The 22,103-nt window shown below is 43.7% G+C and overlaps 2 protein-coding genes across 5 annotated transcripts in view; both read right to left on the bottom strand.

The window, feature by feature from the left end:
- Positions 1-22,103, bottom strand: part of LOC115267361 (GATA-binding factor C) — an 88,110-nt gene that overhangs the window by 36,688 nt on the left and 29,319 nt on the right. Inside the window, exon 2 of one of the 2 annotated variants that reach the window (XM_029874331.2) lies at positions 7,020-7,862. In XM_029874331.2, coding sequence (XP_029730191.2) covers positions 7,020-7,862 — 843 coding nt within the window. The remainder of the gene's footprint in view (positions 1-7,019; positions 7,863-22,103) is intronic. The other variant, XM_029874332.2, reaches the window with a different exon arrangement.
- On the bottom strand, positions 16,078-21,346 carry LOC134285721 (uncharacterized). Of its 3 annotated transcripts, XM_062847049.1 has the most exons (3): positions 21,080-21,346; positions 20,959-21,025; positions 16,078-20,899 (listed from the first exon to the last, which is right to left on the bottom strand). In XM_062847049.1, the coding sequence occupies exon 3, from the start codon at positions 20,794-20,796 to the stop codon at positions 16,078-16,080; it is 4,719 nt and encodes a 1,572-aa protein (XP_062703033.1). In that variant the 5' UTR covers positions 20,797-20,899; positions 20,959-21,025; positions 21,080-21,346. The 3 variants fall into 3 exon arrangements, with proteins under 3 accessions (XP_062703033.1, XP_062703032.1, XP_062703034.1); XM_062847048.1 differs by having other exon boundaries at positions 20,959-21,346; XM_062847050.1 differs by having other exon boundaries at positions 16,078-21,025; positions 21,080-21,179.

The following is a 22,103-nucleotide window of genomic DNA, read 5'->3' as shown; positions in this document are numbered from 1 at the left end:
GATTGAAACGGAGGCAATGATTTAGAACAATTAAAGCTTTTCTGTGACTGAATGCTGAAAAATATCAAGTCTCCGATTTAGCTTGCCTGCCATATTTGTCTTCCAATAGGAAACACGGGAAAGGAATAAAATCGCATGAGCGTGTTGTGTTGGCAGCGAGAGGTTGACAGCGTCAATGACATTTTATGTAGGTGAGGGTTCCGTGGTCGCGTTTAGGGTACTCACTCTCCCAAGCAATCGCTTGAGACTCTTTATACCAATGGTCTGTCAGAATGAGTAATGTATGAGTGACTGATACTTAGCAACACTGCTCACTAGAAATTATTCGTTTAGCAAACTCTTCTTCTGATCACCAGCAATGTTTTGCTGAAATTCAGATTTTTTTTTTGGCTGGACCATCAGCACGGCAAAATTCTGCAAAGATATTACTGAAAGCATTTGGTTAGCCAAATATTTGGGGGCAAATTATTTGAGATTTTTCACGAGATGTTTGTCTGGATTTTTTCCAAGAACAACAGAAAACATATCCATTAACTCAAGTATTTTTTATTTTTATTATTTATTATTATTATTATTCCAGATTATTATATTTATTTTAAATATTTATTTGGTTGTACAAGTTTACCCCTAAACCATCCCTTTAACCCCGTGGCTACGCCACTGCTCTTTGGCCGCCAATCGCCAGAGATGGTCAACCTCCGACCATCAAAACATTGACGAACCACTCCAAAGTAATTCAAAATAACTCTCGTCCGAGATGCATCCCAAAGATTCCCCTGAAGGACTTCCAGGAGAAATACTTAAACTATATTAGAAGAGTTCTGGAGAAATCTTTGAAAAAAAAAAATAAGGCGGTCCCTGATGGTACCACGGGAGCAACCTTTACAGAAATCCTGAAAAGAACTCCTGGAGAGTGTTCGGGATGAATCTTTTAAGAATTTTTGTAAATATTACCTGAAGTAATCCGTGCAGAAATTTCTGAAAGGTTCAGAAGAAAACTTTGGACGAATCACGAGAAACCCTTGGATGAACAAAATGAATGAATCTTGGAAAAATCTTGAAAAACAGTTTTAGCGGACTTCCTAGAAAAGATTTCTTGAAAATCTCAGAACATATCCATGAAGAAATTCTTGAAGAATGCCAGGAGAAATCTCAAAAGCAATCTATTAAGGGATCTTGAACATATTATTCATTCCCGGAGTTCTTGGAGAATTCCTTTCGGAATTCTGCGAGAATTCCTTTCGAGATTCTGGGAGAATTCCTTTCGAGATTCTGGGAGAATTCCTTTCGAGATTCTGGGAGAATTCCTTTCGGAATTCTGGGAGAATTCCTTTCGGAATTCTGGGAGAATGCCTTTCGGAATTCTGGGAGAATTCCTTTCGGAATTCTGGGAGAATTCCTTTCGGAATTCTGGGAGAATTCCTTTCGGAATTCTGGGAGAATTCCTTTTGGAATTCTGGGAGAATTCCTTTCGGAATTCTGGGAGAATTCCTTTCGGAATTCTGGGAGAATTCCTTTCGGAATTCTGGGAGAATTCCTTTCGGAATTCTGGGAGAATTCCTTTCGGAATTCTGGGAGAATTCCTTTCGGAATTCTGGGAGAATTCCTTTCGGAATTCTGGGAGAATTCCTTTCGGAATTCTGGTAGAATTCCTTTCGGATTTCTGGGAGAATTCCTTTCGGAATTCTGGGAGAATTCCTTTCGGAATTCTTGGAGAATTCCTTCCGGAATTCTTGGAGAATTCCTTCCGGAATTCTTGGAGAATTCCTTCCGGAATTCTTGGAGAATTCCTTCCGGAATTCTTGGAGAATTCCTTCCGGAATTCTTGGAGAATTCCTTCCGGAATTCTTGGAGAATTCCTTCCGGAATTCTTGGAGAATTCCTTCCGGAATTCTTGGAGAATTCCTTCCGGAATTCTTGGAGAATTCCTTCCGGAATTCTTGGAGAGTTCCTTCCGGAATTCTTGGAGAATTCCTTCCGGAATTCTTGGAGAATTCCTTCCGGAATTCTTGGAGAATTCCTTCCGGAATTCTTGGAGAATTCCTTCCGGAATTCTTGGAGAATTCCTTCCGGAATTCTTGGAGAATTCCTTCCGGAATTCTTGGAGAATTCCTTCCGGAATTCTTGGAGAATTCCTTCCGGAATTCTTGGAGAATTCCTTCCGGAATTCTTGGAGAATTCCTTCCGGAATTCTTGGAGAATTCCTTCCGGAATTCTTGGAGAATTCCTTCCGGAATTCTTGGAGAATTCCTTCCGGAATTCTTGGAGAATTCCTTCCGGAATTCTTGGAGAATTCCTTCTGGAATTCTTGCAGAATTACTTCCGGAATTCTTGGAGAATTCCTTCCGGAATTCTTGGAGAATTACTTCCGGAATTCTTGGAGAATTCCTTCCGGAATTCTTGGAGAATTTCTTCCGGAATTCTTGGAGAATTTCTTCCGGAATTCTTGGAGAATTTCTTCCGGAATTCTTGGAGAATTTCTTCCGGAATTCTTGGAGAATTCCTTCCGGAATTCTTGGAGAATTCCTTCCGGAATTCTTGGAGATTTCCTTCCCGAATTCTTGGAGAATTCCTTCCCGAATTCTAGGAGAATTCCTTCCGGAATTCTTGGAGAATTCCTTCCGGAATTCTTGGAGAATTCCTTCCGGAATTCTTGGAGAATTCCTTCCGGAATTCTTGGAGAATTACTTCCGGAATTCTTGGAGAATTACTTCCGGAATTCTTGGAGAATTCCTTCCGGAATTCTTGGAGAATTCCTTCCGGAATTCTTGGAGAATTCCTTCCGGAATTCTTGGAGAATTCCTTCCGGAATTCTTGGAGAATTCCTTCCGGAATTCTTGGAGAATTCCTTCCGGAATTCTTGGAGAATTCCTTCCGGAATTCTTGGAGAATTCCTTCCGGAATTCGTGGAGAATTCCTTCCGGGGTTCTTGGAGAATTCCTTCTGGAATTCTTAGAGAATTCCTTCCAGAATTTTAGGAGATTTTGTTTCGGGATTCTAGGAGAATTCCTTCCGGAATTCCAGAAGGATTCCTTCCGGAATTCCAGAAGGATTCCTTCCGGAATTCCAGAAGGATTCCTTCCGGAATTCTAGAAGGATTCCTTCCGGAATTCTAGAAGGATTCCTTCCGGAATTCTGCAAAAGTTCCTTCCGGAATTCTAAAAGAATTTCTTCCGGAATTGTACAAGAATTCCTTCCGGAATACTGAAAGATTTTTTTCCGGAATTCTAGGAGGATTCCTTCCGAAATTCTAGGAGAATTCCTTCCGGAATTCTAGGAGAATTGCTTTAGGAATTCTTGAACAATTTTAGTCGGAATTCTAGAGGAGTTTCTTTCAGAATTCTTTTCGGGATTCTGGGAGACATCTTTTCGGAATTCTTGGAGAACTCATTTTAGAATGCTTATAGAATTCCTTTTGGAGAATACCTTTCAAAATTCTGGGAGAATTTCTTCTTACTGAACACTTGAAGACTTCCTTCCGCAATTCTTGGAAAATTCCTTCCGGAATTCTTGGAGGATTCATTCCGGAATTTCTTTTGGGATTCATTCCAAAATTTCTGCCAAATTGCTTCCGGGGTTCCTCTTGAGATATCTTCGGAAGATACCTTTCAATTCTTCCGAAGTTGCCCCCTAAATTTTCCTAGTATGTTCTTGAATTAATGTTACTTTTGAGGAAACTTCCGAAATTCGTGTTGCAACTTTTCCTGAAGGTTTTTTCTTGGCATCCAAGAACTCTTTTCGGGGGCACCTTAAGTGCTTTTCGAGAATTCTTCTATACAGTATGTATGTACAGTACAGTATACATAATGTAGAGTTCCGGAAGATTCTCCAAGAGCGACTCCGTGATGAATTCTAGGATAAGTTCTCATAGAAATTCCGGCAGAAAACTTGTAATGAATGACACGAGGTAATTCTAGCATTAGAGAGTAGATTTTGGAGAAGTCCTCGTGAAGATTTTCGGGGAAAACTCCGAAAGAAATTCTTAAACAAACTCCCCAGGAGGATGCCCAAAAGGAACTCTGGGAGAAACCCTGGGAAGAACTCCGGCGCAAACCCCGGCGGGACCACTGGTCTAAGGATCTAAGGAAGAACTTCGAGCAAAATCTCCATGCCGAAAGAGAGATGGAATTGTGAAAAAAAGAGTGTTCATGGTGTGGCTTCGGAGTCAGTTTAGCTTCCTATTCCGCAGAATCGTTGCATGATCTGTGGCTTAGAAGGTTAAAGTGCCGGTGTAGCTAATACGGAGCTGGAGGTTTGAAACCTTCTGGTGGGTTTTTTTTTTGCAAATTTCATCTCTCAATTTGTCAATGGAGTGGACTTGGTGTGATGGTTTAAGCACATGACTATCATGCCAAGGACCTGGGATCGAATTCCACTCCCGACAAATTCCTACAATACGAGTTCTTCCTTCGGGAAGGAAGAAAAATGTGGGTCTCAAGATTAACTAGCCTAGGGCTAAAAATTTCGTTAAACTGCATTACGGTCATTATGACCCAAAACGCGATTTCAAGCATTATTATCTCTTTTTGTTTGTTATCTTATCGTTATAAAATTTCTAGATAATATTTTGCAGAAACCAAGCATTTAATAAATTTATTTTTTCTTAAGGTGAAACCAAAATGGCACCAAAAAAAAAGTTACGAATAATGCATTGGGGTCATTATGATCCAGAAATTCAAACTCTTATAGAATATGTTTTTGTACCAATTCAAATTACCAACTTATTTGTGGGCTTCGTGGCCGTGCCACTAGAGGTGTCAATCATCTAACCGTTTCGTAAGCTTCGGAGTGTGGGTTCGATTCCCGCTCCAGTCGGTGAAAACTTTTCGTCAAAACGGGAAATTCTCCACTGGAACACTGTGTGTTTCATGTGCTGTCCGTTGTCTCATGTTAGTAATGTTCAGTCTGTGCAACCTCTGGTTGAAGACGGTGTAGTGTCTTTTTTTATTTGAACAATAATTTTGTCAAGAATGTGTTGATATGTTGAAACAATGGTTTCTGGAATACTGGCAACCGGGAATCTGCTACACAGGGCACCATGTCGGACATATCTCGCGTTTTGGACCATTTACAAGGATACTGCCTACGGCAAAGTTGCTCACAAGACTAAGAACTTTTGCAAAGAAAACAATTTAGTTCGAGAAACACTCACTACGTGGCGCTAGTGTTCTAGTACTAGTTCGGTCTAAATGTAGTATATCTCGAGTTTTGGATCACTTAGAAGGATACTGTTTTCGGCAAATTTACTCAGAAGACTACGAGCTTTCACAAAGAAAACAATTTAGTTTGAAAATCACTTCCCAGCTAACACAAAGTCTTATATGATGTTGAATAGGATGCTATAGTGGAGGCCATTTAACCGCTTGTAAAGTGTGTGTATATCGCCTCAACTTTTACATCCTATGCAACATCATATGCGATCGTCTGTTGACTGGGTTAGTACTCTTGTGATCTTTCAGTTTAGTCTAAACGTCGTACATCTCGTGTTCTAGAACTATTCTAATTCGTTGGTTTTGATAATAAATATAAATCCTGAATATAAATATGGCAAACCACCTAAACGTACACATTACAAGAGACTGCTTACCAGCCGTCTAATTCTTAATTATACACATTCGACATCGTCATGTGCTTTGCGGACTAGGTGTAGACACAACATCGAAAACCGGTAATTGAGAAGCGATGCCCCAGTGCGAGTGCTGAAAAACAACAAAACTACTACTATGGGTACTTTGGACTTTGTATACGACGTGTTGACCCTCAAAATAAATATTTGGCGGCGTGTAGATTCCACAACAATGATTCATGGCGGTGTGTACTATTTTACATGTGATTGCTTCAACACCCTCACACATATAAATACAGATATAGACACGTTGTGCGTAAAACTGATAAGATCAAATAACTAATTTAACATGGAAAATAAAAGGTAATAAATCATAGAACTACAGCACTTATTGGTGGCAGTTGATTTGTGAGTTTAAATTGTGATTCATCTGTGAAGATGGGTAAGATAAGAACTCTAAGTTTTGATCTTTTAATCCAATTCTTTATTTTATACGGAGAGTGTTATACGTTGGCCCAAAATTGACTGAGTGTTGGCAAACATACGAATCTGATGTAATGACATTCAATTCAGATATAATTTTCTATACGACTTAACGTAACATCTCAAGTAATATTTTGATGACCAATCAGCCTTGTAGAGGTTTTGAGAACCTTCATTAAACCTTATACCTTTTATTTTGGTTTTATGATGAGTATTTCGCTAGTTTTACGGTTCTTTCAGTCTATATTATGCAGCTAAAACGCCTTTTGCATCTACTGTCCTACGTTTCGGTGTGTATTGCACCTTCTTCTGGGAATACATACCGAAATGTAGGACAGTAGATGCAAAAGGCGTTTTAGCTGTTTAATATAGACTGGAAGAGCCGTAAAACTAGCGAAACACTTGTCAATTGCAGTCGTTAGCAGTCAGTCATGGTTTTAGGATGGTTCTAATAATCTCTTCTAGTCCATTTGACTAAAAATGCTATACAATTTGTTAAAATATGTTAGATGCTATACTAGAGTTCTTATACTTTTGCTGACAGTCATTGCTTTACAAAAATGGTTTCAATTGGAACAAATTAGTGTAGAAAATAGCGTTTATGATAAGTGCACTTTAAAGCCTTTTAATCAATATAATCGACAAAGAACCGTTCGAAACTTAATGTTTTTACAAAACCATACGTAACCAACTTTTAAGTTTACTAACACATTTAGGAATTGTAAATCATAAACATGAAATACGCTGTAAATCAATATTTTATTGTAGCTTCTTTTCTTTGGTAAACTTCTACTTATACAACGTGAAATGCTTCACATGATTTGTAAGAAACTTCAAACAGCTGAAAAGATTGATTCGAGCGCGTACCGCAGACAACATAACACAAAAAAGCAAACAATATCGAACCAAAGAGACAAACACAGACATTACCTAAAAACTAAAGTAACCCCACACCGTGTCCATATCTTACCGGCACTGGATTTCGCTTTGGCCCGTTGCGCCTTCATGTGGGAGCTGTTCATCAGTGGTGGCCGGGAGCTTTGCTGGTAGGATCCCCCGTTACCACCAAGGCCCCCGCCTCCGCCACCACCGCCACCGCCGCCACCGATCCCGTGGCCACTTTGGTGGAACCCGTAGCCCCCGGTGTGGTCGTACCCGCCGCCACTGCCGCCGTGCGTCTGGTCGAACATCCCAAACGAGTTGGCCGCGTTGTGGTACGCCCCACTGGTGGCCGCACTACTACTTCCGCTTCCGCTACTTCCCCCATGACTATTGGCACTGGACCCGGAACTGCTGTTGTTGTTGTTATGGCTATTGCCGTTCGTACCTTCCCGATGTTTTGGCTGGTTCTGTTCCACCTCCGGTACTCCGGTCCGATCGCTGAGCGATCCCCCGGTGAGGCAGGGTTTCACGTCGATCCCGCAGTTGTCCGCCTGGGACGACAGGCTGGAGTTGTTGTTGTTGTTCTGCGAACCGGAACCGGTCGCGTTCAGCCCGCTGGACGACGACGTCTGGCTCTGGTGCATAAAGCTGTTCAGGGTGGTTTGGTACTCCGTCGGGGTGGTCTGCACCGAGTCCGGCGTGGAGTCCTTCGGCGGGGTTGGCGGGAACGAGAACAGATGCTGACCGGCAGCCGATTGGCTGCTCTGCAGCTGGCTCTGCTTGGTTTCGTGCGGGTCCTGCGGGCAGCTGAAGGGACTGCTCCAGCTGCCGCTGGCCGCGAACGGTTTGGTGGACTCGTTGAACCAGGACAGCGGGCTGGGAAAGTGCGGCCGGCACACCTGGGAGGTCATGTGCGGTGACATCCGGGAGGCTGTTTGGGGGAGAGAGATATAATCGGAGTTAGTCAAAGTTAATAAGCAGTCAGTAATCTTCTAGTTTAGGCTAAGGTCTAAGAAAGGGGCAGATTGATGATGCTTTCGCTCGCCCATTGCTGCAACTGATTCATTTGCGCTTGTTCTTGTTATCAATACGGGCACTACAACACTGGAGAGTTCCTAGTTCAACTAATTTCCATCAAATGGGATTTTCTGCGACCGTAAAAACATCGAATGAAATCCTTCACACAATCGAACCCATTAGTCGGTTCCCCTATACCCTTCCCACGACTCTCACCCTCCACTATGGTGGGTGCTCGAGCCTGATGTCTTAATTGAAGCTAATTACCACTTTACAACGAAACCGGCTCATAGGAACCGCGATCGAGCTGCTGCCGGTCATGCATGACGGCTGCCTGATGTAGACTGGTCTTGCGGTCGTCCCGAATCCGGCGTCCGTCGACCGGCCGGCGCGGCGCGGCGCAGCGCGGCACATTCGAAGAACCATGTCAAAGTCAAACTGTCTGCACATCAAAAGTAAAGGAGTGCGCCACCGAAATCGTCTTATTCCTCCCTCCCATTCCATCGGAATTGAAATCGAAATCGCGTCGTCGTCGTCCTCATCGTTCGGCGATCTCCCCAATCTCCATTTTCATCTCGACGACCGCATCGTCATCATCGCCACCACCACCATCGCGAGCCAAACAATCAAACTGTCATAATTCGATTTAACCCGGAGCTACTTGCTTACTTCTGTTTATCCAAAACCATATGACGTGTTGGCTTAATTGAACGGATTAAATGGAAGCCGATCATCGGCGGCGAGGCGCGCGAAAACCCTCTGCGGTTGCAGCCCATTAGCTGCTTGCTGGAGTGCTGGACCTGGCTCTGCAAAAGGGGGAACCGCCGCCTCTAAATGTGGGGTTGGGGTGAGGGAGTCCTCCAGTCCAGCAGTGAAATTACAGGTCCAGCTTAATAGACGCATTAAAACAAATAGGTTTCTTCCCGATCGACCGATGCCGGGGACGCGACGAAGGAGGAGAAGAGGTCGGCGAACAACCAAAGAGTTTGAGTCCCCCCCAAAACAGAACGAAACTGGAGCAGGCCAAATTTGAAGGTGAGAGTGTGGGACAGGGGTTCCTAAACGTGTAAGTTTGGGTTATGTGTTTTACTGCTTTGTTCTGGAGAACATCCAGATCCAAAGGTTGGGGTCTTGTTCAGGGCTGGAACATCAAATTTTCACTTATAATGATGTTTATTACCGTTTAATACGTGAAAGTTACATCACGCAAGATGCAGCATGTCTTTTGTGTTCCGAAGCAAGACAGTAATACGGTGTACACTATGGTAATGCAATGTTGTAGTATATTATACAGGGTGTATGTCTACTCATAAGACAAAATCAAATTCCTGAGTTTTCAAGGTTTTTCCAGGGAGGACTTTTAAAAATTTATAATTCAAAAATTGGGGAATTTAAGTTAAATTTATATACTTTTCAAAAACAATACATAACTATCCTCTAAAATTAGTGAAAGTTTAAAGGTAAAATGCCCAAGTTTCCATCCTAGAAATCGCACTAAATAGCTAAATTCTTCCAAATACCTTTAACAACAAACTCGGTCGAAAATACAGGTTACCTAACCGTTACACACTAAGATTCAGATGTTCCAGCTCAGTAATTTTTTCACTGAGTTCAGTATTTTTTCCATCTTTTTACTGAGTTTTCAACAGCAGATTTATTTCGGTACACTCGGTAATCGTATTTACCGTTCACCAGTAACGATATTTACCGTGCTTCAGTAACTTTTGACAGTTTGTGAGCTGAGCTCGGTAACTCATTTACAGAATATCCGCAAAATAAATAACCGAGCGTACCGAGTTAAATCTGCTGTTGAAAACTCAGTAAAAAGATGGGGAAAATACCGAGCTGATCTTAGTGTGTAAATTGCTAGTACAGTTTTGAAACTGGACTGGATGTCTGTTATCTGTGCTGGTGGTGTAGTAATGTTGAGATTTAGTTGAAAATCTAATGGAGAATAGCATATCAAAAATTAAAAAGAAAAACTGGTGATACCGATTGAATAGTTAGGCCACAGACAAACAGACGTAACTCTTAGAGGAAATTCACCAAAAACTTTTGCCCGGTGTCATTTTCATGAGCACACAGCCACCTGTTGGTAGAACCGCGCGCGACACTGTCGGCCATGATGAATTTGGATTTGACGTTTTGCTGACACGCACACTACTACACAAACTGCCTGTAATTTTCGTTTGCATCATTCAGCAACGTGTACACTGTCAACGTCAACGTCAAAACGATCGAACACTATCGCATCTGGTGGAACGATCGCGCAAATCACATGAAATTTGAATTGATCGTTAAATGCATGTGTCAAGCCGTTTTGAAGAGTGTTACGTCTGTGGTTAGGCTATTCCGATAAATAGTTCAAAAAAAAAAGTGTTCGAGGTTCTTTCGAGATTTCTGAGGGTTGTTCTCTAAATTTCCAGCAGAGTTTCTTCCATAATTTCTTTTAAGTTTTTCACGGGGTCTTTGCTGAGGTACCACCCGGGTTTTGTTTTCAGAGGTTTCGTTCAAAATCTTATCCAAAGCTACTTCATGAATCTCTTTAAGTTGTTTTCCGGGATAGCTTCCCAACAGTTTCTCTCAGGATTTTTGCGAGGTTCTTGAAGAAGTTGTTCCAGGGATTTCTTCTAGAGAGTTTCCGATAAGTAACCCGATTTCCTTTTTCCCGTACTTAACCCGATTTCCTAACTAACACGCCCAGGTTTTCATCATCATCAACGAGTTTCCGATGTTTTTCTTGGATATCCTCACTGGATTTCGTCGGATGTTCCTCCCAGAATTTCTCTCAGAGTTTTAGGGTTCCTCCTTAATGACAAACGTCATGAAATCCCGCTTAAACAATGCATCAGAACTTAAAACGCACAAATCTCTCGAAGAAAGTTTCAAACAACAGTGCATTTTATTATTCTGTTCTTGCTCACTTGTAATAAGCTTAAAATAAGAAGCTCAGGTACGCTGGTTTTGTTTACAAAGAGATTTGTGCCCTCAAAATCGTGGGTAGGTGTCAAAGTCGGCCATTGTGGCGCCCGTTTTGGGATTCTAACAAGTCTGTCCCTAAATGTCCTTAATATTTCATGCCATGACTACTCCCATTTTTTTTTTCGGGATGTCCCAGTTTTCTCTGGATTTCTTCAAAACTACTCCTTGAGTTTTTCCAATAGATCTTTGAGGGGGTTCTCACAAGTTTTTTCGTTTATTCCTTCCGATTTTCTCCGGGAATTTCTCACAAGAAAATTTTATACGCTATCACAGGAGACATTCCGAGAAAAGCTCCTGAAAAATCCCTGAAAATCTCGTGGAGCAATTATTCACGAAAATGAGGGAATGATTTCGATAAAATCGGAAAAAAATCTCATGTGGATTACTGCAGGAAATGGGGTGAGCAACTACGAGGAAAAGCCTGGAAAAAACTGAAAGAAAAACGCTTTTACGGAAATCCCGGAATGGCACTAGAAAACTTAGGAGAAAGCCCCAGATAAATTCAAAAAAACTCTGAGAGATATCCCAGGACCAACTCAGGTAAAACTAAAAAATACATCCCGCAAGAACCTTTAGGAAATATTCCAGCTAGAACAGCTCCTCCTCTCTCTCCTCTTCTTGGCGTAACGTCCTCACTGGGACAAAGCCTGCGTCTCAGCTTAGTGTTCTATGAGCACTTCCACAGTTTTTAACTGAGAGCTTCCTCTGCCAATGACCATTTTTGCATGTGTATATCGTGTGGCAGGCACGAAGATACTCTATGCCCAAGGAAGTCAAGGAAATTTCCTTTACGAAAAGATCCTGGACCGACCGGGAATCGAACCCGTCACCCTCAGCATGGTCATGCTGAATACCCGTGCGTTTACCGCCTCGGCTATATGGGCAGAACAGCTGTAGAAATCCAAAGCGCGACTCTGAAGAAGGCTCACGGAAATTTCTAGAAGAAATTGCAGGAAAACTGCTAAAGAAATCCCGAATTCACTCGGCGCGAGAATTTCCAATTTGAATCGTCTAATTTTGGTTAGAAACAACCCCGCTCTTGTGTCGATATTATCGGACCGAGTAAATTCGGTTCATCGGTGCATAAGTCCATATCCATTCAATTGTCTGTATGTGAGTGTTTCACCCGTGGTGGCGTAAAGGGCACTCACTCTCACAAGCCACCACCGCTTGAGACGAATGGCCTGCTGTGCAAGAGCAGTGCAGTGTGTGGATGATTCGGAGTGAGACTTGAATGGAACTCGCGGACTCTATCAGTTCTCACAACGACCGCCACAGCCATTCCATATCCTTGTTGAGTGCAAACTGAAATCTTCCAAGAAAGAAGTCAACTTTCCAGTCGAATGTCTACAAGATTTGCAATAGGAATTATCTGTAAAATCGTTTGGATTTGAAATTGCAATCTGCTTGTATGCAACACAGAAAACCTTCAAGCTGTTGTAAAAATGAGAGTAATATGATGGGGTCCTTTTGTTACACGTGATATGATGTAACATTTTTTAACTGTGTCACATATATGCCATTCCTCGAGTGCTGTACTACAGATTACCGAATTTTTATTTAGATTTGCCTGAACTTCAGCACAATATACTATCTTCTATACTAAGCTCGATGTCTTAGAAAACTTAAAATAAATGAAATTGTTGAAATCAGGTAATCTCAGACAATCTTTTCAAGCAAAATCACATTAGTACGTATAGCTTGAAGATATGAGTATTGATTTCTAACAATAAAACTTTTATTCGAGAGTTTAAATCAACACAGTTCAAAATTGTTACTTACTTTCTCCATCGGATTGTACCATTACAGTTTGAAGTATGGAGCTTGCTTACAATTTTGCGTGCAAGAAATTCTTTTATGTAAAATTGAATGAAATTAAATGGAAATTTGAACTTACTAATATTCAAGTAGAGTGGAGTTTTCAGAATTTCTTTCTGTGATGTTACCAAAGCAACGAGCTCTATGTTCTCATTTAAAATCTTCGACGTCTCGAGGTCGATATGATCAACATTCGCGATGTAAATGAGGTCGTTCTTTCAAAGAAAAACGAAGAAAAATCAGAGTTTCTTAATTGCCTAGTGCTCACTGAGAGGGGTCCTATTACATTCATATAACCTGTAAACAAAAACACTCCGTCATATCGCACATATTTTTCCATCAGTTTTCAAATTCAGAGCTTGCTCTCAGTATGAAGCTTGTGTACAACATTCCATACAAGAAAATGTTTGAATAGGAAGTTATATGCCAAATTTGTTTACGTCGGGTGTAATTTTCAGAAATTTTTGCTGTACATGTAACATTTTGATGGGCAATTATTCTTGTAGAGGTTTTTAGAACCGTCTCAAAACCTAATTGCTTTTATTTTGGTTTAATGATGGTTCTCAGCACCTCATCTAATCTATTCGAATATAAAAGTGTTGCTTGGGATACATTACAGCCCCGTAGATCTACAACGAAAACTTGGTCCCTGTACGAATATACGAAGAATTGGAACACAAGCCGGCGATTATACAGCGGAACAACAATTAACTATTGGTCTGTCTCAAGAGCAAACTTATGTGTCTCTGACAGATTTTGGGCCGCTGAATCCGAATCCGAGCTCAGATTTGCTCCATCACGTCATTTTATGTTAGTAAGTAAACTTGCATGCAACTTTTAGAGTGTGACTTGTATGGAAAATATCGTACCTAACATAAATCGTCGGCGCGGTTTATTCTGGGATTTTAACGACCATACAGTCTTTTTATGTTTGAAATCGAGGACTATTATTTGCACCGATTACGAACAGTCTATTGTCAAACTGAATTAACGTAAACTTCTACCAACAAACACAAATTGAACAGGGCAGTTAAGATGTTAGTAGGCAGGGTCAAATATTAGACCAGCTACAAAACAATGCACAAACATCTGTGTTCAAAGGAACAAAGGGCTCTTTCCGATTCCTCGTAGCAGCTCACAAACTCCAGTAAGTAGGGTGTGAAGACAGCTTTAAGCTGGAAGTTTTATTTCATTTTAGATTGGGTGTTTGTTACAATTTCATTTTGGTACTCACAATTTTCGGTCTTTGAGCCTATTGAATATGATTTTGGTGTTCGTATCCCTCGTGTTCACTGTACAATCTATGTTTAGTTTAAGGTTAGAAATAGATTCGCTTTAGATTTAATACAACTTACGACTGTGATAATCTTCCAACTGTGATAACACGTCTGACTGTGATACACTTAGGATAAGTTAGTTTAAGTTCAAAGATATGGATATTAGCTTTAAGAGTAACTGAAAATACATAAAAATTCAATAAATTGCAGTTCAGATTTTAACAATTTTAACGAACCACGCTCTCGCACTACGTCTTGCTTCTTTGTCTATGGAGTGACAATCATCTCATTATTCCTAGACTTCGTTTTGACATCTCCCGACGGGTGACATCTCAGGCCGTTCCGAGAATATTCAGGTACGGTCACACTGCGGAACAGTGCTGGCAGCTACATCCTCCCCCCCGTAACACTGGCCACCGGTTCCAGTTTTACCACCTGACTCAACCTCCAACACAGCCAACTTTGCCACCGGTCTACGTAACAACCCCTTCGCAGTCTGTACAACAGCTTGCCTAACTCGACCGTCTTCAGCTGTCAGAACTTCTTTAACTCGTCCACGGGTCCATCCGTTCCTTCTGGTATCGTCCACAATGAGTACCAGATCTCCTGCAGCTACCGGTGCTATTTCCCCGAACCATTTCATGCGCCTTGTTAGCATCGGAAGGTATTCTCGAACCCATCGCTTCCAGAAAACGTCTAGCTGATGTTGTATAAGGGTCCATGAATTCTTGATTGCTGTGGCAGGATCGCTGCATGGCACGGCAGGCTGGCGTACACCTCTGGAACTTCCGAGAAGGAAGTGATTTGGCGTGAGTGATTCTCCTTCAGCGGCGTCTAACGGTAAGTACGTGAGCGGTCTGCTATTGACAATCCCTTCAGCTTCGACGACCAAAGTTTCCAAGCCTTCATCGTCCAACTTTCGATCACTATTGTACGCTGATTCCATGGCACACTTTACAGATCGCACCATCCTTTCCCACGCGCCGCCCATGTGAGGTGCTCCTGGGGGGATGAAGATCCATTTGGTGTCTGTATTGGTGAATGTTGCCGATAAATCGCTGTGTAACGCTCTAATCTGTTCTCGTAAGATACGCTCGGCGCCAAGGAAGTTTGTACCATTATCAGTATATATCTCTGCCGGTGCACCACGGCGGCAGACGAAACGGCGAACGCATTTCACGCATGATTGAGTTGAGAGACTGTAGGCAACCTCAACATGGACGGCACGAGTAGTTAAGCAAGTGAATAAGCAGATCCAACGTTTGGCAGCACTCCTTCCTACTTTCACCAGCAAGGTTCCGAAGAAATCGATGCCGGTGTAAGTGAATGGACGGGCGAATGACGACAACCGGGCAACAGGCAGTGGAGCCATTCGTGGAACTTTAGGAGTCGCCTTCATCACCTTACACCACTGGCATGCGGCAGTGACTTGCTTCACCACCGTCCTTAATCGAAAGATGTGGAAAAACTGGCGAATCTCGTTCACCACCGTTTCTGAATTCCCGTGTTGAAATGTTCGATGAAAGTCCTCTACCACAAGTTTTGTTACCGGATGCCTCCTTGGAAGTATAACCGGAAACCGCGCATCAAACGCCACATGTGGTGCGGCACCAATCCTTCCATCGACGCGCAGCACTCCATATTCGTCAACTGCCGGTGTCAACTGATATAAACTGCTAGTCCTTGGCAACTCCACTGATCCTTTCAAAAACAGAGCCATCTCTTCGGGGTACTCCTGCCACTGCACGATTCGCATCAAAGTGTTCTTTGCTTTCTGCAACTCATCCTGGCTTAGGTACTGTAGCTCTAACTTTTCGTTTCGACATTTACGCCTACAATTATCTAAGAAACGATGGATATATGCCATCGCACCAAGCAGTCGCCGCCACTTCGAGAAGCGTGTGAAGTCTAATACACTTTCCTGCGTCATCGATCCTTGGATAACAAAGCACGTCCGCAGTTCCTCTTCCGGATTCATTGACTGTTGAGCTTGCTTTGGCCAGTTCTCTTCAGAGTCTCCCAGGAACTTTGGGCCTCTGAACCATTCGTTGTTCACGTCCGGACATGCATTTTTCCCCATTTCGTTGCTGCGTCTGCTGGGTTTAAATTGCTGGGAACCCATCGCCATTCTGCTACATCCGTCGCTGACAGTAACTCTCCTATACGGCACGCTACGTACTGCTTGTACCGACGATGATCAGCCCGTAGCCAGGCCAATACTGTTGCGGAATCGCTCCACAGGAATCGCTTCTTAAATTTTACGCTGTGACTCTCTTGAACGAAAGACAGCAAACGGCTTCCCAAAACAGCAGCTTGCAACTCCAAGCGCGGTATTGAGAGTGGTTTTAGGGGCGCGACCTTTGTTTTTGCGGCAACTATTGAGCATTCAGGTTCTCCATTATCGTTGATTACTCGGAAGTACGCCACGGCAGCGAAAGCGGCTTCGCTCGCATCGACAAAAACGTGCAGCTGAAGTTGTTCATACGTCCGTACAGTGGCTTGCTTGAAGTAACATCGAGGAACATGCAGCTCGCCGATCTTGGGAAACAGACCGGTCCATCTTCTCCAGCGCTCGAAGATATCTCCTGATACCATCTCATCCCACTGCAGTCCAGATCGCCACACATCCTGGAGAAGTATCTTTCCGTGAACCAGGAATACGCTCAAAAGTCCCAATGGGTCAAAGATTCCCATCAAGCATCTCAACATTTGTCGCTTTGTAGGCCGCTTCCCGCTATCTAACACCAGTTGGACCTCCTCCTTCATCTTCATCGAAAAGCAAAGCTCGTCTTCCGCAGTGTGCCACAACATGCCCAAAACTCGGTCACTACTATCACCTGTATTCAAACACAGGCTTTTGCTTGCTTTAGGATCCTCCTCGTTCAAGCCACGTAAAACTTTTTCACTATTCGACAGCCAATTCCTAAGTTCAAAGCCTCCTCTCTGGTGTATTGATCGGATTTCGTTCGACACCCGTTCAGCCTCTTCATCATCCTCAAAGCTATCAAGATAATCGTCCACGTAGTGATTCTCTATGATTCCTTCGGCTGCCCGTGGAAAGATGTCCAAAAACTCCTCGGCGTTTTTGTTTTTCACGTATTGCGCCGACGCCGGCGAACAAGTAGATCCAAATGTTGCAACGTCCATAAGGTAGATTTCTATTGGCTTTGACGGGTCGTCACGGAAAAGAAATCGTTGAGAATGGCGATCGGTTTCACGAATCTGCAACTGATGAAACATTTCTCTGATATCTGCAGAGACGCCCACTTTGAATTGACGGAAACGTGACAGAACTGCAGGAAGCGAAACCAGTTGATCCGGACCTTTTAGTAGCATCGAGTTTAAGGCTATTCCGTCCACTTTTGCGGCTGCGTCCCATATTAGCCGAACTTTGCCCGGCTTTCGTGGGTTTGTCACTACACCCAAGGGCAGGTACCACACGCGTTTCGGATCTGCTTGGACTAACTCTTCTCTCGTCGCTCGATGGGCATATCCTTTCGTCTGATATTCCGAAATCTGGTTCTTCAGGTTCACCGCCAGCTCTGGATCTCGGACCATCTTGCGTTCCAAACACTCAAATCTTTTTACCGCCATGTTGTAACTGTCTGGGAACTCAACAGTGTCATACTTCCATAATAAACCTGTTTGGAACCGTCCACCAACTCGAACCGTGGTTTCTTCTAGAATCCTCCTAGCTCGCTTGTCCTCTTCGGATTCCAACATCTCCGGTAACTTTACTCCTGCATCTTCCATCGTGAAATATTCTTTCACAATGTTATGCAACTCTTGGTCGTTAGAGCATTCGCAGGTATGGTAGTTCAATGAGTGTGTCACCTTCTCACCACAACCACCGAAGATGCACCATCCCAGTCGGGTTTTCACTGCAATAGGTTCACCTTTCTTCCCTTCTCTCACTTTTAGTGGGACTGTCAGATTCGCGTTGTTGACTCCTATCAACAGCCGTGGAACCGCTTTTTTGTAGCTAACTACCGGCAATCCCTTCAAATAATGGTATTGTTGGGACAGGTCATCGTACTCAAGACTTTGTTCTGGTAAAGTCAGCTCTTCTACAGTCCGGACGTCATTGAGAGAGAATTCTTGTTGACCGCTCGCTCCCTTCACCACGATGCTCACGTGCTTCGATTCTGATTCGATTCTGGTGACGTTACCTGTCCATTTCAGACACAGCGGTTTCTTCGATCCTTCGATTCCGAGCTGCCTCACCAGACTGGTTTCGATGAGCGATAGATCCGAACCATCGTCTAAGAAGGCGAAGGTTTCGACGGTTGTTCGTGGCCCGGAAATGATCACAGGAATAACGCGGAAAAGAAGTGCTGGTTTATACCGTCGATGCATGTGATTCTGTGCCGTCGATAACGGTTGTAAAGACTGAGAGCTGGCATTGGGTTGATTGGAATGCAGCAGGGGATGATGGCGATAATGACATCCTTCTATCACACACTGCATTGCATTCTTGCAACTCCTCCTTCCATGAGCGTTCAGGCAACTCCGACACAGTCCATTATTCTGTGCGAACTTCCAGCGTTCGTCAACCGTGTATGATTTGAAGATAGAACACTCTGCTAGTCGATGCCATGGCTTCTTGCAGCAAACACACACTCGTTCTCTCACAATCTCTCGCACTGGTTCACGAATATCACTTGTTTCGCTGGTGTGAGCGTTTATCGTCCCCTTCTGTTTCGCTTTATGTTGGCTGTCGCTGCTTCCGCCGGTGTACATGGTTACTCTGCTGACCGCCGTGATGACTCCAAACATGAAATCACCGAACGCCTTCAGGTTGACCACTGGATGCAGTTGCATGTAGTCCGCCCACTGCATTTTGGTATGAGCGGGCAACTTTTCCACTAACTCCATCAGCAAGGTAGGGTTGGATAGATGTTCCCGCTGACCAGCTGCCTCCAGATGGTCGCACAGGCTGCGCACAGCCATGCCGAAATCGATGATGGTCTCCAACTTTTCTGCTTTCGGAGCTGGAACACTTCTCACCTTTTGTAGTAGAGCATTTATCAACAATTCAGGCCGTCCATACAGCAAACGAAGGGTATCAATCACTTGGGGCACAGATTCCGGAAGTAATAATCGACTTTTAACAGATTCGTACGCGGGCCCTTTCAAACAGCGTTGAAGTCGCGCGAGGTTTTCAGCACTGTTGAAACCACATGACAGAGAACTATTCATAAAGGTACTGATGAATATCGGCCAGTCAGCAGGGTCGCCCGAAAAAGTCGGTAGATCACGTGACATCACTTGACGCGCGGCTAACTGCGAGGGTGAGGGGGTGAATTGGTCTACAAGTGGTAGTCCCGACGAAGGGGGAACTTGACCGACGGATAGAATATGCGGCAGTCCCGACGGAGGGGGAACTTGGCCAGTGGGTAGAACCGGTGTTGCATGTGGCAAATGGCCAACTTGCGACAGTCTCAACGAAAGGGGTACCTGACCGCAGAATTGAGCCGGATTTACTTGTGGCAAATAGCCAGTATGTGCCAGTCCCGACGTAGGGGGAACTTGGCCGGTAGATAGAACCGGATTCACTTGTGGCAAATGGCCAGCTTGCGCCAGTCCCGGCGGAGGGGGAACTTGGCCGGTGGGTAGAACCGGATTAACATGTGGCCCATGGCCAACATTCGGCAGTCCCATTGATGGGGGAGCTGACCCGGAAGATAGCATCGGATTTGCCGATGGTGTTATGCCAATACTCGTTTCTGATGGTAAATGAGTGTTGGCTCCGTATACATGGAAAGAAGAAACCATGGCTGACGGTGCCAGGCTTCCGAACTGTTTCGTAATGTGTTGGAGGGAGTTTTCGAATTTCGGGGGTATGAATTGATCACTAATAGGATCATGAGGTGGCTTACCTTGTGCTACGGGGATCTCATGGGGAAGGGTTTTACCTACAGCGTCAGCTACCTCCTTTTGTTTCGGAACCACTTTAGGGATCGCGCCGGTGTGCTGCTGCTGGTTCTTCAATGCCCGGCTTGGTTCCGGATAACTGGGTGCTTTCACTGTCGAGTTCAAGGATGGTTGGTGGAAACTGTACCCTCGATGTCCCTCTGTGGCGACAGTGTTACGCCGATCATTGTTTATCGCCTCTCCCTGAGGAACTCTCTCAGATACCAGCTTTCCCTGGCTAGCATCAGACTGCGCCTGCGTATTTGGTCCCACTGGAGGTAGTTTTGAAGCGATGATATTCGACATATCCACAGATGGCATTAAACCGTCCTCTCTAGAATCCATTCGTGAAGCCGGAGGAACTGCAACGGGTTCCGTCGGTGAGCCCATTGGCGGAAGACCTTGGGCACCATCGGTCTGCTCCGCACATTTCTGTTGCCACTGCTTCACCTTATCTAGGCTCGTTCGTCGGCTGATCCTGCTTCTGTTGCTGCTAGTTTCATCGATCTCGTTCAGTTCCTCTTGCAGAAGCTTGTATTTTTCGGCCAGATGTCGTTGCTCCATTGCTTGTTGCTCTTCCAACTGCTGCTTCTTCAGAGCTAATCGGGCCGCTCTTACGCTGGATGTCGTTGTCCTAGAAGAAACACTCATCGGCAGGCAATGACTACAGGTCCACGATCGATCTGCCACCGAGGTCGTAACTTCCGCACACGTCATATGCCACCATCCGCTGCATTGATCGCATTGTACGCAATCGTCAATCGACTCCGGGCGATCGCAGCACATACAGTCGGTCGTCTGATTATTCGCCGGTGTTGCCGGATCGGAATTGTTCGCTACTTGATCCGGGTTAGCCATGACGAAAATTCTTAAAGATTTGTTCAAAGGAACAAAGGGCTCTTTCCGATTCCTCGTAGCAGCTCACAAACTCCAGTAAGTAGGGTGTGAAGACAGCTTTAAGCTGGAAGTTTTATTTCATTTTAGATTGGGTGTTTGTTACAATTTCATTTTGGTACTCACAATTTTCGGTCTTTGAGCCTATTGAATATGATTTTGGTGTTCGTATCCCTCGTGTTCACTGTACAATCTATGTTTAGTTTAAGGTTAGAAATAGATTCGCTTTAGATTTAATACAACTTACGACTGTGATAATCTTCCAACTGTGATAACACGTCTGACTGTGATACACTTAGGATAAGTTAGTTTAAGTTCAAAGATATGGATATTAGCTTTAAGAGTAACTGAAAATACATAAAAATTCAATAAATTGCAGTTCAGATTTTAACAATTTTAACGAACCACGCTCTCGCACTACGTCTTGCTTCTTTGTCTATGGAGTGACAATCATCTCATTATTCCTAGACTTCGTTTTGACATCTCCCGACGGGTGACATCTCAGGCCGTTCCGAGAATATTCAGGTACGGTCACACTGCGGAACAGTGCTGGCAGCTACAATCTGGTTTAACTCTTTCAAACATTCACAAGTGCCTTACAGATGCTTGCTCTTGAGTTCATGTCTTGTGAAATATGTGACCCTGTGTGGTCGGCTTCTTACAGCCAAACGAAATATTAGACCAAAAAAGAAAAATAACTTAACCCTAAATAAGACACACAGACCCTGTGTCGAAACTTTGGCAACAAAAAGATTAACCACGTGAAATAGGGTATTTTTCCAATTGTTGCACGGCTAAAACCTCGCCTATTGTTGCACATTCTATGTTATTCTTATGAGGTGTGCAATAATAGGCGAATTTTTGGCCGTGCAACAATTGGGAAATTACCCTACTACATAAGAGATTTGGATCCCAATATAATAAAGATCGAAAACTCATTACTTTCTTTGAGCTTGAGTTTGAGTATGATTTACCGCCCGTAGTCGCTACTCCAGTATCGCCAGATAGCTACACTCACACAAGGAACCAATGAGATAGCTGCTTGGGACCAGCAGGTATCTTAAGTGTGTAAGATTTGGTAATCTTCTATTTTCAGACAACAGTGGCTCCTGCTACGTCAGGTTGCTGGATAATGTGGGAAGAGGAGGGAAGTGATAATTGCAATCGCTTGTTGCAAAAAGATCGTTGAGTTCACGATGACCAAAAGAGGCTAACAATATTCTCTCGTTTTTCGATCATGACGGAGCGTGACATGGTTGTAAACAAGGCAA

This window comes from Aedes albopictus, chromosome 1 (assembly GCF_035046485.1).
Source record: "Aedes albopictus strain Foshan chromosome 1, AalbF5, whole genome shotgun sequence".
In the NCBI taxonomy this organism is placed as follows: Eukaryota; Metazoa; Arthropoda; class Insecta; order Diptera; family Culicidae; genus Aedes; species Aedes albopictus.
Note: the sequence above shows the minus strand (reverse complement) of the source record. Positions and strands in the feature narration are given on the sequence as shown.

Excerpts from the sequence above, each read along its gene's own strand:
- LOC134285721 (XM_062847048.1), bottom strand. The coding sequence starts at position 20,796 with ATGGCTAACCCGGATCAAGTAGCGAACAATTCCGATCCGGCAACACCG.